The 12,002-nt window shown below is 42.7% G+C and overlaps 1 protein-coding gene across 2 annotated transcripts in view; it reads left to right on the top strand.

Annotated features, from left to right (window-relative positions):
- The window catches only part of stk32c (serine/threonine kinase 32C), a 267,164-nt gene that overhangs the window by 178,689 nt on the left and 76,473 nt on the right, over nucleotides 1-12,002 (top strand). For both annotated transcript variants that reach the window (XM_084321547.1, XM_084321546.1), the window contains exon 3: nucleotides 6,437-6,588. In XM_084321547.1, the coding sequence (XP_084177673.1) occupies nucleotides 6,437-6,588 (152 nt within the window). The remainder of the gene's footprint in view (nucleotides 1-6,436; nucleotides 6,589-12,002) is intronic.

The following is a 12,002-nucleotide window of genomic DNA, read 5'->3' as shown; positions in this document are numbered from 1 at the left end:
CCGGGTTGAGAACAGAATTCTCCTTGCATATGAACCTAAGTAACCAGTGAGGACAGCTGAAAAGGAAGTTTAATAATTTGGAAAGGATTTTCTTCTTCCTCCATCATCATCATCATCATCATCATCATCATCATCATCATCATCATCATCATCATCATCATCATCATCATCATCATCATCATCATCATCATCATCATCATCATCATCATCATCATCATCATCATCATCATCATGGCGCATTGCAGCTGTTGTTCTGGCCCCAGAGCTGACTGGAGAAAGTGGGTCTGTGTTGCGCTGAACCAGGGTGACAAGGGAGAAGGGAGGGCTAGGAGTCACGCTGCTCACCATGGAGACGGACAGTGCCTGTGTGTGTGTGACTGACTGTGTGTGAGGGGGAGGGGGGATAGGACCTTTTGGGAAACTGAGGAATTATAGAAGTCCTATAAATGGAGCAGAATTTGAAAGACAATTTTCACTCTTTTGAACTAGGCGACCAGAGCCTAAAGGGGCACTTCACAAAAAAAAAACATGCTGATTTATTTTGCATAATCTCACACGTGTCCAAAGACTCTTTAGTTGAACAGTTATTGACAGTAAACAAGTTGTTGTTTTTCTGTTTTCATTTAAATCGCCTCTTGAATGAATGACAAGGAACAGGTTGGACTAATTTGCACTGTGATGAGCAAGCCTGTTATAAACAAGACACGAGTTGGGCGGTGGGGGGGTAAAGCTGGGAAGAGATCCAGAAAGAGAGGGACAGCCGACGCTCATGTGAGCTCTTTGCTTGAGGGGAGCACAATTAAACAGAGAGTGTTTTGGAAGGTAATGGATGTCCTCCCGTCAGTACTACTCTGCCGCTGTACAGCAGCCATCTGTCCATCTCTAATGAGTAGACCTGAGTCTCCTTTGTGGAAGACTCAATCTAGTTACAGCCTTCTGAAGCCACGTGGCGCCCGCTTGCTTTTGTGGCTCGACAGGGTGGTCTGCCACTCCTGGCACCTTGGTAATTTGTAGAACCCAAACAGCTGGTCCTGGTTTTGTCCTAGTGCCAACATCAGCATTAAAGGAACTGGTCATATCAATTTCTCTTGTGGAAGAAGTTGATCCTTCATCCTGTTAGTTGGAAATAATCGTTTTACTTCCCAAGATAAACATGTGTTTATGTTTTTGTTGTTGTTGTTGTTGTTGCCCTTAACTCATTGGACACCACGGATTAGCCTCATCCTGTAGTAGCTACCGCCACCGCTGTAAACGGTGGGAGTCGCTCACCTTGTTTGCAGGGCTATAACTATTTAAATATTATAGCTATGTATGCAATACTATGGCCCATTTGACATTGAGTATCTATCATTCTAGATGTGAAAAAGGAATATTTTTTCCATCCATACATTCCCGTTTTATACCGTGGTGAATATAAGTATGGTTTTAGAGCGGTTTAGGGTAATTCCTGGGAGGCTAGTATTAGGCCGCAACGCATATTATACTTAATCCATTGGCATTTCGTCCCTATACACGCTACAATAAAAAATTCAAATGCATATGATCGGTATATTATGTTCCATCATGCATGCATGAAAGGGGGGGGGGGGTAGTTTCTGATTCATTGATTGTCAATAACGCCATTCGTTAGTACAACAGCATACGCTGATCATGGCGATGGCTATGAAAACAATGCACAACCAAGCTGAAATTGACATTAAATTGCTCTTACCTGTGGCCGATGAGATTCCAAAAAGAATATTCCAATTATTGAGTCACAAAGGAAGTGCAACATCGGCTGCATACCACCAGGCGGCAGTATTGGACCTTTGCGATCTCAGACACATTGCATATGGTACCACAGCCTTCCTGGATGATTTATGAATGGAAATAGCGAATAAAAGAAATAACGATCAAATAACACGTATATTCGTTGTGGCGTTATTCGATTGGCGGCCAATAACGAGTACTGTATACTCGTCGTTGGCGGGGAATGAGTTAATTGCATCCGTCTCTAATCACCATTATCTAATCACCACCACAGGAATATAGACCGTTTCAACTTGACAACATAAACATTCTAAATGGACCCCATTTGATTTCCTGTCAGCTGTTGATAATAGTGAACACACTGCAACATACTGTGGAAATCAACCACAGTCCAAGCTGTTCCCTAGCAACGCAATTGACCTGTCAACAGTTATGTTTGGAGGATCAATAAAAGAGGACAGGGCTTGAGATGGGTCAATTCTACCCCCCCACCCCCCTCCCCAATTCTTGCTTATCTGTGTGGCAGGAGCTCATTTGCGAGCAGCAGCATCAGTGGAGAATGGAGAATATGATCTGTCTAATGACCGTGGTGGGGTTGTTATGTTCCTATAATAACTCTGACCTTTGCCCTCCTGTCCTGCTCCTGACCTTTCACCCCCATTTCCTGACCAAACCACAACTTGAATGAATAAGAAATAGGGTTTTGTGTTTGTAATGAATAAGTAATAGGGTTTTGTGTTTGTAATAATAACGGATAGGTAATAGGGTTAGCCTACCTGTTTATGTGTGTTTATATTAATAATGGATAAGTAATAGGGTTAGCCTACCTGTTTATGTGTGTTTATATTAATAATGGATAAGTAATAGGGTTAGCCTACCTGTTTATGTGTGTTTATATTAATAATGGATAAGTAATAGGGTTAGCCTACCTGTTTATGTGTGTTTATAATAATAATGTATAAGTAATTGGGTTAGCCTACCTGTTTCTGTGTGTTTATAATAATAATAATGGATAAGTAATGGGGTTAGTCTACCTGTTTGTGTTTATAATAATGGATAAGTAATAATAATAATAATAATAATAATAATAACTTTATTTGTATAGCACTTTTCATACAGAGGTTGCAGTTCAAAGTGCTTCACAACAGTAGAAAATACAGGCATAATAAAATAGTTTAAAATGATTAAGTTTAAAAATAGTCTAAAAATTATAAAATAGAACGGACATACAACAACAGTAAAAAAAAATACAGGCATAAGCGAGCATAAAATAAAAAATTTAAATACAAAGAGATAGAGAGGTAGCAAGGTTACAGTAAAAAGTGTGATAAGATTGTTCAATCAGATGAAAATGGCCCAGTTAGGAGAATCAACCTTGGCTAGGCGGTGATGTTCACGATGTACCTAACTGGAATGTTAAACAACTTTGCTAGCATAGGAAAAGATTTAGGTCAAAAGTCATCTTCTCCTCACAACAGGGCATCACTCTAACATCATAGAACCGACATATGAATTTCATTGGAAGTGTATGAAAGTAGGTAGGGTAAGAATATAGCAAGGTATGGTAAATCACAGTGTTTCACATTAGGATCTAGCATCCCAATAGGCTCTCTGTTTACAGTTTGATTCAGTAATAAAAAATAGTCTAAGAATTATAAAATAGAACAGACATACAACAGGGTATTTAACATACAACAGCACAGTGTTTCACATTAGGATCTAGCATCCCAATAGGCTTTAAAATGATTCAGTTTAAAAATAGTCATCAGTAAGAAGTAAAAAGTGTGATAACCGACACATGAATTTGATAGGCAGTGTATAAAAGTAGGCAGGGTAAGAATAGTGCAGGTAAGTACATTTGTGTCAGGATATCCCTGATGTTTCTATAATAATATTTCCCCTTGCCACTAGGTGGTAGCAGATATCTATCTTCAAATATTTGCCTGCATTACCCCACAGTGAAATGCCTGAGCAAAGAGATTTTAAGCTGTCTTTTAAAGATGTCTAGCGAGTTGGCTTCTCTGATGTTTTGGGGTAGTTTGTTCCACAGTTTTGGGGCATAGTTGATAAAGGCTGCATAATAGGGTTAGCCTACGTGTAGCCTATAATAATAATAATGAATATGTAATAGGGTTAGCCTACCTGTTTGTGTGTTTATAATAATAATAATGAATAAGTAATGGGGTTAGCCTACCTGTTTGTGTGTTTATAATAATGGATAAGTAATAGGGTTAGCTTACCTGTTTATGTGTGTTTATAATAATAATGTATAAGTAATAGGGTTAGCCTACCTGTTTATGTGTGTTAATAATAATAATAATAATAATAATAATAATAATAATAATAATAATAATAATAATAATAATAATAATAATAATAATAATAATAATAATAATAATGGATAAGTAATGGGGTTAGTCTACCTGTTTGTGTTTATAATAATTGATAAGTAATAGGGTTAGCCTACCTGTTTATGTGTGTTTATAATAATCAATAAGTAATAGGGTTAGCTTACCTGTCTATGTGTGTTTATAATAATGAATAAGTCATAGGGTTAGCCTACTGTACCTGTTTATTTGTGTTTTCTACCACAACGTTCTGCATTAACAAATCAACCATATTTGCATCTTGACTTGACTTAAGCCTTTGCACTCCCTGCGGAGCATAGGCCATTGACGATTTATTTCCATGTTGCACGGTTGTTGGCCTCCCGAATGATGTTGTGCCATCCCAGTCCAGCCTCTTTCATTTCCCCTTCCCAAGAACGGCGCCAGGTGTTTCGAGGCTTGCCGCGTTTCCTCTTTCCGGGGTGGGTTCCATCGTAGGGCTTGCCGGGTGATGTTTGTGTCTTCCTTTCTCAGGGTATGGCCTATCCACATCCACTTTCTCTTCTTTATAGGGGTAGTTGTTTTGTGCGCTCCCACAGGTCCAGATATGTACTGTAATGACATTTGGCCATCTCACTCTTAGAATGCGGTGGAGGCAGGAATTTATGAAGGACTGTACTTTCTGCTTCAGCCCTACGGTTGTCTTCCAGGTCTCCGAGCCATACAGGAGGACTGATTTAACATTGGAGTTAAAGATCCTCAGCTTTGTGTTTGTTTTTATTTCGCGAGACCTCCATACTCGACCAAGTGGGTTTTATGCCGTTCTTGCTTTTCCGATTCGCACTCTGATGTCTTCTCCTGTGCCACTCGCTGTATTTACTACGCTCCCAAGGTAGGTGAAGCACTTTGTGTTGATCGTCATAATCTTTGTTTTTACCCTATTGATCTTCATTCCTAGAGTTAAGGCTGTTTCCTTTAGTTTGTTGGTCTTTTGTTGCATTTGCTGGTGACTGTGTGATAAGAGAGCTAGGTCGTCTGCAAAATCGAGGTCTTCAAGCTGGTGTATCAGTGTCCACTGGATGCCGTTTCTGGCTTCTTCGGTTTTGTTCTTCATGGTCCAATCAATGGCCAGCGGGAACAAGAAGGGGGACAGCAGGCAGCCTTGTCTCACTCCGGTCTTTATCTCGAACGGGTTTGAGGGCTCCCCTCTGTGCAGTACCCTACTTGTCATCCCGTCATATGATCCTCTGATGATGTTGATGTACTTCGGTGGGATTCCATAGTGCTCCATCAGGTTTAGATAGGAACAGACTGTTCCTACAGTATCTAAACTTTCGAAGGCCTGTTCGAAATCGATGAAGTTGATGTATAAGGAGCTGTTCCATTCCAGGGACTGTTCGATGATCATCCTCAGTGTGGCGATCTGGTCTATGCATGACCTTTCTTTCTGGAATCCTGCTTGATGGTCTCTGAGGAGCATGTCAACGGCAGTCTTCATCCTATCTAGAATTATCCGGTTGAAGACTTTGCTGGCGGTCAAAAGTAGCGTGATCCCCCGGTAGTTCTTTCATAGTGCAAGGTCTCTTTCTTTGGTATCTTCACTATGTAGCCTTCTTTCCAATCTTTGGGTATCCAGGCTTTCTTCTTGCCAAATATTTGCATCTGCCGGTATGAATTTGCATAAATGTGTTTATCTGGTATAAACATTCCGACAAATGTTTGTATGGTAATCGATTTGTTTCTAACGTGTCAATTCTTAGGTGTCGGCTTTTTTTAAGTGTGTTTGATTTGCATAATAGTATTTCATGGATTTGAAACTTGGCTTACACTCCTTTGCAGTGATGTAATATTTCCTTTTCACACTGAAACGGTAACAAACAGGATGTACTGGCCTGGATTGTTCTGCTCTCATTGTGTGTGTGTGTGTGTGTGTGTGTGTGTGTGTGTGTGTGTGTGTGTGTGTGTGTGTGTGTGTGTGTGTGTGTGTGTGTGTGTGTGTGTGTGTGTGTGTGTGTGTGTGTGTGTGTGTGTGTGTGTGTGTGTGTGTGTGTGTGTGTGTGTGTGTGTGTGTGTGTGTGTGTGTGTGTGTGTGTGTGTGTGTGTGTGTGTGTGTGTGTGTGTGTGTGTGTGTGTGTGTGTGTGTGTGTGTGTGTGTGTGTGTGTGTGTGTGTGTGTGTGTGTGTGTGTGTGTGTGTGTGTGTGTGTGTGTGTGTGTGTGTGTGTGTGTGTGTGTGTGTGTGCATTCCCGTGTATGTGACTTTCAGAGATATTATACTAACTGTCTCTCTCTCTTTCTCTCTCTCTCTCTCTCTCTCTCTCTCTCTCTCTCTCTCTCTCTCTCTCTCTCTCTTTCTCTACAGGTGTGCATTGTGCAGAAGAGGGACACAGAGAAGATGTATGCGATGAAGTACATGAACAAGCAGCAGTGTGTCGAGCGTGACGAGGTCCGAAACGTCTTTAGAGAGCTGGAGATCCTACAGGAAATTGAACATGTTTTTTTAGTAAACCTCTGGTGACTATCCTGTTTTTTCACTTCTTCACTTTTTCACTTCTTCACACACCTCTATGTGGTCTGTACCGTCCGTGTTGTCGGCCTGCTTTGTCTGCCTGCTTTGTCTGCATGTGTGTTCGGTTGTGTTTACACACTGAAAGCTTACCGATAGAGGGAGACACATGCTAGCGAGCTCACTTGAAATGTTTCATTCAGGCTCTAAAATAGATATAATAGACACATTTAAAGCACGCTAATGAAATGAGTTGTTTTTCACCTTTGGGGTGGAGGAAAAAAGGCATTGACAGAATGTGCCTCGACACATACACAGGAGATTTATTGGGATGTTCATTCAGAACTACGAGGCCGCATAGCACACATTGGATAATTGCTGTGCTTTAAACTGTCCTCATGTAACGGGGAAGCCCGTGGGTATGTCCACAGTCACGGAAACAGGTGTGTTGACGAGTGACTGTGGCAGTGCGGGCTGGTAAATTAAACTCACTTCCCCATAACAGGGTTAACAGACGCATAGGTACGGTAGTTAGGAGTGAATTCACTTCTTAGTGCAGCGGCCTGTGTCGTCGCCCGCGGACGCGGGTGCCCCCTGTTTGACTCCCCCTCGAGACATTCTCATTTAACATCAAACATAACGCAGACCAATATGATCCGTCACACTCACTCCTCCCCTGAGTTTTATATGTGGGTGAGGCAAAGCGGCGTTCATTATTCAACGTTCTCCTCCGATGCGCGATGACACACCAAAACACGCTTGTGGACCCGGCGTGGCATTCGTGGCGTAACGCACGAAGCACTTCAACTCCTTTGTAGTTGGTGGAATGATATCGGGTGTGCTTATCTTCTCGTGAGTAATTGCCACAGGACGATTCTGTTAATTCGCCACATGCCAATGTGTAGACAGAGAGGAGATGAACCAAGACAAAGTGTTGTTCTGTAACATCTTGGCATCTCTTCCCCGAGCCGGAGATGATTAAAGTTTTATCTACAGAATATTTCTGAGCCTGCTAGAGAAGCCAGTCTACTAGAACAAACCAAGGGTGTTTTAATGAGCGGGTAGTAGAGAGCCTGTGTGTTTTTCATGGTAGAATTCCCCGCAGGAGTGTTTTGACTGCCAAAGCCTGTTATGTTCTAGTTTCCTATGTGGCTATGTGCGCCACTTCAAAGTCCCATTAGTGACAAAGACACTAAGCGGAATGACTAAAGCTGGGCGAGGATCGGTGCGGCTCACTCTTCACACCCCTTCTCTCGGCTGTTGGAGTCCATTTAACAGGGATGCTTTTGCAGTAGTCCTCCGGTGCTCAGCTGATCTCATATCACTGAGGTGCACATCAGAAACATTCTCCTCGAATTAGATTATTTAAAAATGTATTGTTATCAAAAAAAAATTATGTATTGTTATCATATAGCACAAGTACAGTACAATGAAAATAAGTTTGGCATCCAACTAGGGATGCCCCGATCGATCGGCCAGTGATCGGTATCGGCCGATAATCAGTATAAATATGAGATCGGGGAATTTCGATAATGCTTCATACTCGGCGATTGCGAAAACCGATCGATGACGCGCGCGAAAAACATAACAGAAACACAACTCTCAGCGGAGTTGGAATGAGAGCGGAGAGCGAGTGTGCGAGCGTGAGAGAGAGCGTGTGTGTGCGAGCAAGCATGAGAGTAAGTTACTTACTAAGTGTAATAGACTCGAGACGACGAGCCCCGCTACACCATAGATATATATAAACATAATGCGCTACACTGCCCCAGGTGAGTGCAGTGCAGGTCGCTGAGTGACAACCAAGCATGCCGTGAAGACCCGCCCTACTCTGCCTCTGATTCGCAGACTGTGGGTGGGGGAATGTGATTGGACCAAAGCAGAGTCACACACAGACAGTGGCTCCAGTCGACATGCATTGCAGACAGAGACGCTGCTTGCATAGAGAGTGGAGAATTTCGACTCTTTGTGTGTTGGCGCTGACAATATATATGAAAATGGTTCAAATTCATTGAATTCAGCTCAATTCGATTTCAAATGGCACATAGTATTTTTTTATTATGTATAGGTTACTAATAATTATTTAATAAATATTAATCAACCCAAATCGCAGTTTTTACAGTATAACAAAACCAAAAACGATCGATATCTGCAGTGTATCGGCCGATATGGCTCATAGGCGATCGGTGATCGGTATCGGTTGCAAAAAACGTGATTGGGTCATCCCTACAACCAACCAGTGTGCAAATGTAGCAGTAAAGTGCAACAGCAATATACAATGTACAGGTAGTTAAACTAGGTATAAAATATATACATTTGAGTGTAGTGCTAATCAGATGTATGTACAGATGTATGTACAGAGTTGTAGTATAATATCTACAGTGATACAAGTGTAAAGACAGTATGGTAGTAGTCATACTGGCCAGCAGTGTAAGAGTAGGATATGTACAGATATATACGTAGATATATCTACAGATATGTAAAAGGACTATGTGCAGGTAAGTACAGACAGGTGTGGATGGATATAATATATGCAGTGATAATAAATGTATATACAGTATATGGTATATCTCAGAACAACGGGTCTCTCTCTTTCAGCAATATTCTGCTCAGCGCTATAGGACATTTGGAAGCTATCGAATCTGCATGACGGAGACGTCATAGTGCAGGGGGTTTGTGGAGGAACACGTTCACAACAGGCCGGGTGCCATCTTTGTCAGACTGACCAGATTGGATTCGTCAACAGAGAGAGAGCTGACAAAGCCTGCGCTTTTCACGGAGCTCCAGGCGACAGCTGTGACTGTCTGCCGGCTCTGGGGAAGCAACAGACCCTTCGCTCCGCCACGGAAGGGTGGCTACAATATGTTAAACAACGTTGAATTTTCCTAAATCCAGACTCTCAACCTGAGCAGCCGTCGTAGTGTTTTGTAGAGTTATATTGCCAGACTGGTTCGCCTGCCAAGCCGCCGGAGAACGACACAGAAAAGGAGTCTCTAAAATAACTTCCTCCCAGCGTATCAATCATGGTAGCCTCATTGTGTAGACCTGCTGGCAGAGGCTCCTCACTCGCCACAAAGCCTCTTCTGGCTGGTTCTTCCTGCAGTGAAGATGCACAGAGAGCTTGTCTGAAGATGACGTCTGAAGCCCTGCTGGTGTGAGGCATGCTTACTCTGTGAAAATAAATAATGATTCGAGGAGAAGTTTGGACTTTTTCCTCTGAAGCTGGAGAGAAGAAGAGAGCTCAGCATGCTGGGACATAAAGGGAATACATTTTTAGCTTTGGTCTGTGGGACGGTTGTTATTTCTGCCCCAGTTCACACACACAACCGTGTGGGCATATTTGCGTGCCAGTGTTGTTATGCTGTGCACCTGTACGTTACATAAACTGTCTGCTTCATTTAGCTGTTCTGATGCTCAGACAGCGTTTCTCAGCCTGGTGAGGGAGCCGTTTCATCTCATGAGCGTCTACCCCACTGTTTAATGACTAGCGGCCTAATTGGCGCGCTGTATAATGTGAGGCTGGGCGATTTGATTAGAGTTTCAAATTTCAATTACCGTTTTGTCTTCCCACGATCATGAAAACAAGATAATCGAGATAAAAACGATTATTGTGCCACATGTTGTGTTGCTCTCATTTTGTCTCGAATGAATGCAGCGCATCCTTCCTTCACAGCAGTGTGCCCCGCCCCTCTCCCCAGGCCCAAACGTGTCTATACTTTCTACAACGGAGCTCGGTTTCCGGGTTCCTCCGATTGGCCACGACGCCCACGTGACCTCCGCTAGCACGGCCCCTTCCTGCCGCGCTGCGCTCGCCAAGCTCCTGCCGCGCCGCGCTCCCGCCTTCCTCAATGAAATGGAAATCGCTACTTTACGCCAGGGTGAACGCTGGCTGTTGGTAACACCACCCACTTCAATGACAGGCTCTCATATTTGCGAATGCATAAACTATTAAAAAAATATACCGTTAACTGGAATATGTTGTTTCTTTACACATATGTTGGATTATGTAATTGTTTGTGTCATGACAAACCAATAAAATCGCTACTTTACATCAGGCTGAACGCTGTTATGCTGCCACCACCCACTTCAATGACAGAGCTCGGCGCATTACATCAGGCTGAACGCTGTTATGCTGCCACCACCCACTTCAATGACAGAGCTCGGCGCATTACATCAGGCTGAACGCTGTTATGCTGCCACCACCCACTTCAATGACAGAGCTCGGCGCGGCAGGAGCTTGGCGCTTGAGGAAGCTGGCGAGCGCGGCGCGCGGCAGGAAGGGGGCGTGCTAGCGGAGGTCACGTGGGCGTCGTGGCCAATCGGAGGAACCCAGAAACCGAGCTCCGTTGTAGAAAGTATAGACGCGGCCCAAACAGTAGTTTCAGCTTGTGGTGAGAGGGAGGAGGGAGCCATGGTGCGTTTCTCCAGTTATTATGAATCGTCTTTGGTCACTTGTAGAAGATGACAGAAAGGCAGCCTTTAGTCGAGAAGAAAGGTAATACAAATCGTCATAATGTTCTCAAATCAATGAGTAATTGTGTTTATTAATTGTGATTTCAGTATCGATACAAATAACTGTGATTATGATTTTTGCCACAGTCGAGCAGCCCTACCGACGGTGGACCTTGCAAGGTGCCAACCTGCTTATCTGGAGCAGTTAGAGATGAGAAGGAGAACCACAACGAAATGAAGAATTCCAATATGTGATTTCCAAGGAAAGTTCAATCAATATTTGCGAACATGAGCTACTGTACTCTATCCTAAAGCCAGACGCCAGATCAGAATTAGAAAGGTCTTTATTGCCAAGTATGCTTGCACATACAAGGAATTTGTCTTGGTCGTTTGGTGCATCAACATTAACAGACAATTTAAAGTAGAATAAAATAAAATGGAATATATAACTAAATTAGAATAAAAATACAAGGGAATACAATATAGGAATAATAGATGGATCATCAAGACTTGCACTGTGAACGAGTATAAAGTCTGGAGTTTGTTTTATTTTTTATATAATGAGATTTATTCTGTACTTTTCTTAGTTCTGAGACAGAACATGTACATGTATGATCAGAACATTCCCCTGGGTGCTGTCAGTGTCATCTTTACAATCTTTCCCAAGTCATTGTCTATGGAGCAGCTCCAGACTATACTTGGTGACATCACAAACGTTATACTTGATGACATCACAAATTAGAGTTTTAGCGCTCTCGTTTTTCAGTTTACCTGAGAGTTTACCTGATATTTTTGGGACTTTCTTCCTGAATTCTGAAAATGGGCATAGGTACCCTTTAAGTGTCTTGCTCAAGGATACTTTGAAACGCTGTTAGAGCTAGAACCAGACCAGGAACTTGGAGCCAGTATCCCATGTCTTGTCAAGTGGAGCGTTTGGGCACCCTGATCTATTATTGGACCAGGTTGAGGTTCT

Source organism: Notolepis coatsorum, assembly GCF_963971535.1.
Source record: "Notolepis coatsorum genome assembly, chromosome: 9".
Classification (NCBI taxonomy): Eukaryota; Metazoa; Chordata; class Actinopteri; order Aulopiformes; family Paralepididae; genus Notolepis; species Notolepis coatsorum.
The sequence above is the reverse complement of the archived record's forward strand: the minus strand, read 5'-3'. Positions and strand labels throughout refer to the sequence as shown.